The 4,321-nt window shown below is 40.0% G+C and overlaps 1 protein-coding gene across 1 annotated transcript; it reads right to left on the bottom strand.

Annotated features, from left to right (window-relative positions):
* Positions 1-948: 948 nt before the first annotated feature.
* LOC148009483 (uncharacterized) lies at positions 949-3,300 on the bottom strand. Its single transcript, XM_087672351.1, has one exon. The coding sequence runs from the start codon at positions 3,298-3,300 to the stop codon at positions 949-951; it is 2,352 nt and encodes a 783-aa protein (XP_087528477.1).
* Between the last annotated feature and the right edge of the window lie 1,021 nt (positions 3,301-4,321).

Below are 4,321 nucleotides of genomic sequence, written 5' to 3'. Positions count from 1 at the left end.
TATGGAGTGATTTAATGTGTAAACCATAAAACCAAAACATATGATGTGTATGTGTGAAGCCCCTTGGTGCATGAAGCGTGTCTTAGAATGAGCGTTGCTCTAGTTGCTTTGAAGGACCAAAGCACATAGTGATTAAGGTGTTCTTAGATGATGGGAGGGCGCTCCTTACCTACACGAGCTCTTTGTAACGTGGCTTTGACACGAAGTTAACCGAATCTTACGAGATCGTTACGTAGTGTCAAGTAACTGATGAGAAAGAAATACTACCTACTGCAATGTGGCCATATAAATATGAGAGCCAGTAGCTGGTTTTCAGGCGGGCTGCGGAAAATTCTACGTCGGGGACACGTTGAAATGGGGCGTGTGTCTGACGAAGGAGGACAAAAAGGCCCAGCGCACATGCGTCTTTACAAAGAAAACGAAACGTATCGGATATTTTATAAAAGCATGTCTTGCCAAGTTGCCAGCAGCGCTCGCGAGCAGTGTTCATTTTTGCAAGTACCCTAGGTTTTTTCATGTGAAAGGCTCGTTGGCAAGTGCCTTTCTTATGGAAGGGCCTTTTCAAAACTTTGCCCTTCGAGAGTCACCGATTCTAAATTTTGCCTTTCTAGCTAAAAGAATACTATTTTACAAACTCCATTTTAATCAATGTATAATCTCTTTGAACTGTTTTCTTGCCTTGTCATGTTCATTATTCTTTACAAAACTATAATACCAACAATGATACAATAAAATTTTCTACACTTAGTATACTAATCAGCTAATGATTTTAAGCATAACAAAATAAAATTGTAAATAATATCATGAGAATAAAGTGTAATGCTAGGAGGAAGGCTAGAGTTCAATTAAGCAAGATAGTTCAAAAGGGAAACAAGATAGTTCTATAATAATCCATGGTCACAAATCAAAATAGCAACACAATCAAAGCATACCATTACTCATGCTTTCTTACACCAACTCTGTTCCTACCACATTGACACTACGGTGAGCTTTCAATCCGTCCCACGTGGCATAGATGGCATCCCAATCAACATCCAAAGGGTCTTTAGCACCATTATATGAAAGAAACATGAGCTGATTCAAGGTCTCCAATGACATCCTATTGCGATCATTGGACTTGATATGATTCATTTTAGAGAATCCTATCTCACAATCAACTGTGCTTGCAACAATAAGTAAGCATGAACGCCATAACTTTTTCATCTCTCCAAAGGCTTGATCAAACTCAATATCATGCCCACATAATTGCCATGCACCATGCATATTTTGACCTGGGCATGTCCTCTTTAACTTCACCATAAAGTCTCCATACTCAAGCTTGCATGCATCAATATCAACAAGGGTCCCAAACTTTTCTAATAAGGCATTTATCCAAATTTCACCCATTGTGAAGCATCCACGAACATCATGTGGGTAATCCTTAGGGCTAAATATCTTTGCAGCCTCAAATAGCCTTAAATCGGCAAACCTCACATATAGTGCAGATATAACTTTCTGTACAAATTGCTTGCCAATTTCAATGCAGCTCTCCCAAGTTGCCAATTGGATACATTTATCCTTAGGTCCCAACTGATTATTATGAAGAGTATGCCTTTCCATAGCTCCAGCATTGTTGATTGAAAAATGCATGTATCCATCTTTAACTTGCTGATAAAACTTTGTGAGATATTGTGTCCCATGACCAAAGTCTCCCAATAAGAAGCGTGCCTCTAGAATATCTATAGTGACCATAAGCTCTGTTCCTATTGAAGTTATGTCTACTTGTTCAACTTGGAACTTTTTATTCAGAAGGTTTAAGTAGTGTAGCACATCAGCTAACAAATGTAGGAAGAATTCAACCTTGAATGAGGTGAACAACATATACAACTCTGCATTTTTCCTCATCCATATACGCAATAGAGCTGGCATCAATGTAACAAGCCTTTTCACTACTTGTCCTCTTGAGAGCCAACGAATCTCATGCACCTTCAAGAGCTCATGAACTGGTAGCTCAAATTCAATGGCTAAATCTTTCAATTCGCCATGCCTTTTGTAAGAACTACTGAACCATTTGTAAGACTTTCGAGCAGCCATTTCTACTATCTCAAAGATAGCCAATGTAGACAAAGCATCCTTAGCTGCCAATGCATCTCTATGTGCTATACAATGAACTCCAACTAGGTGTGGTACCTCTCGTGCAAATCGGTTGACTAATCCATTTTGCCCAAGCATCACACTACATCCATCTGTGGAAAATCCTACAAGCTTAGATTTTGATAAACCAAAGCTGAGTAAAAACTCTGAGAGCCCATCATACAATCCCTTTGCTGTTCCATTATGTGTTTTCAATAATGAAACAAATCTATTACGTACATATCCATTGCCCTTATCACATAAATATGTGATACATACGATCATGTGGTGATCGTTAGAAACATCTGTGCTCTCATCCACCATCAATGAGTACAAGGGACTTTCACAAATCTCTGCCTCTGCTTTCTCATACAAGTGTTTATAGCATGCCTCCAAAAACATATGTGCAGAAGATGAAGAAAGATAGGATGCATAACTTGCTTGACTAGGTACATATGGTGCCCCAAAAAATACTAATTCCTCAACATTCTTTTGAAAGTCTGAAAGAGGCTTATCCCTGATCGCAATGAAATACATCACTTGAAGCAACACTCTGATCCGTGCAACCCTTTTGTCTACCTCTGCTTGATCCATATTGTGCAAATATGTATTAAGAGGTAAAGTTGATCTGTGCTCTTTCTCTGCCCATAAGAACTTTGCTTTGTTGTGTTCTTTGGACCTTTCGTGTATCTCCAATGATGGTCGTTGGAGAACTGTGCTACCAATATTAGCAAAAACATTGCTCATCTTAAAGTGTGTACACATCTTGCAACGGATTCTTTGTTTGCCATCTGCATCATGTGTAGCATAGCTCCATGGAAAGTACACCTTCCAATGTTCCTGATACACACGCTGACCCTTTGCTTTTTTTGACACTGAATCTTCATAGTCTAAAACTGCATCCACATGTGCCTCATATTGTTCTCTTACTTCATGTATGCTTTGTAGTACATTCACATTTTGTTCCATGTGAATGCCATCTTCCTCCTCTTCTAACCTCACATTGAGGTCCACACTCACATTCCTTGTAGGTTGTGTGTATGCACTAGAGCTTGCATTTGGAACATCATTGTCTCCAACACTATTGGGCATATCCTCTATTGATTTTCTCTTTCGCAAAAAAGCCATTGAGAGGCTTAATTGCTGAGAATCCTTTTTAGGGCGCCCAATTCTTGTCGAGAAAGCCATAACTTTAAATGCAACTGGTTTATCAATAACAATAAGCTCATAAGTTTCAAATAAAGAAATAAATTTTCAAAGGTCATATAAACTATTTTATATCATACATATCTTAGTAAGGTTAAGGTTTCACCCATCCATCTCAAAGAAAAGTGGTTTCATTTCTTAGTCAAATTGGAATTATAATGCCATATTTTTTCTATGAAAAAAAACAAATCAAAGAAAAATGAGGATATCCTTGATAGTAAATGTAGAGAAAAAATGATTAAATCAACTTTTTTAAAGACATAATGATGGAGCATACAACTATAAAGTGTATACTAGCATTTGACTAAGGGCATCAATTAAAAGATTTCGAGTACTTATGTTTTGGGGATACATGTAAAGATTTAATGATAGTCACTCTAAGAAGTTTCCCTAATATCTCTTATTGCTAAGCAATCTCACTATGAATTGTGTAAAACTTTGGCCTTATTATTTTTGGCCTTATTGTTTTTGGCATCGGGACTCGGAAGTTCGGAACCTCATTGGCTAAAGTTTTACACACAATTTCAATTTTCAACTCATGCTTCTGCACGCCCACACAGTTACACCACTCGTGTCAAAACCTCATTGGCTATTAGCTAAAGTTTTACTCGCAACAGAATAACTAAATATGACAATAATATATATCATGATTCATGCACCTGGACAGTGGACTCCTGGAGGCTAGTGCTGCTTGGAGGCTGGCCGTTGGCTGCTAGTGGTGGCCGGCGGCCGCTGGAGTCTGGACTCACGAGTCCGACTGCCTGCTGGAGGCCCGGAGCCTGGAGGCTGGAGGGTTGAAACTTGACGCCTGCGGCCCCATTGGAGTACCTGCAACTCGCTGGCGGTTGGAGGGTCGAGACTCGAGCAACGAGTCACGACTCAGTGCTCACGACTGAGTCATGACTCACGAGGCCCCGCTGGGCCGCTGGAGCCTGGCGGCTAGAGTCCCCGCTGGAGGGTTCCGAGTCCCGACCTCCCGACTCCTCACTGGAGTCCCGTCACC

The sequence above is a fragment of the Lygodium microphyllum genome, chromosome 30, assembly GCF_053477565.2.
Source record: "Lygodium microphyllum isolate KBCC chromosome 30, Lygodium_microphyllum_v1.1.10, whole genome shotgun sequence".
Lineage (NCBI taxonomy): Eukaryota > Viridiplantae > Streptophyta > Polypodiopsida > Schizaeales > Lygodiaceae > Lygodium > Lygodium microphyllum.
This window is presented reverse-complemented; position numbering and strand designations above follow the sequence as displayed.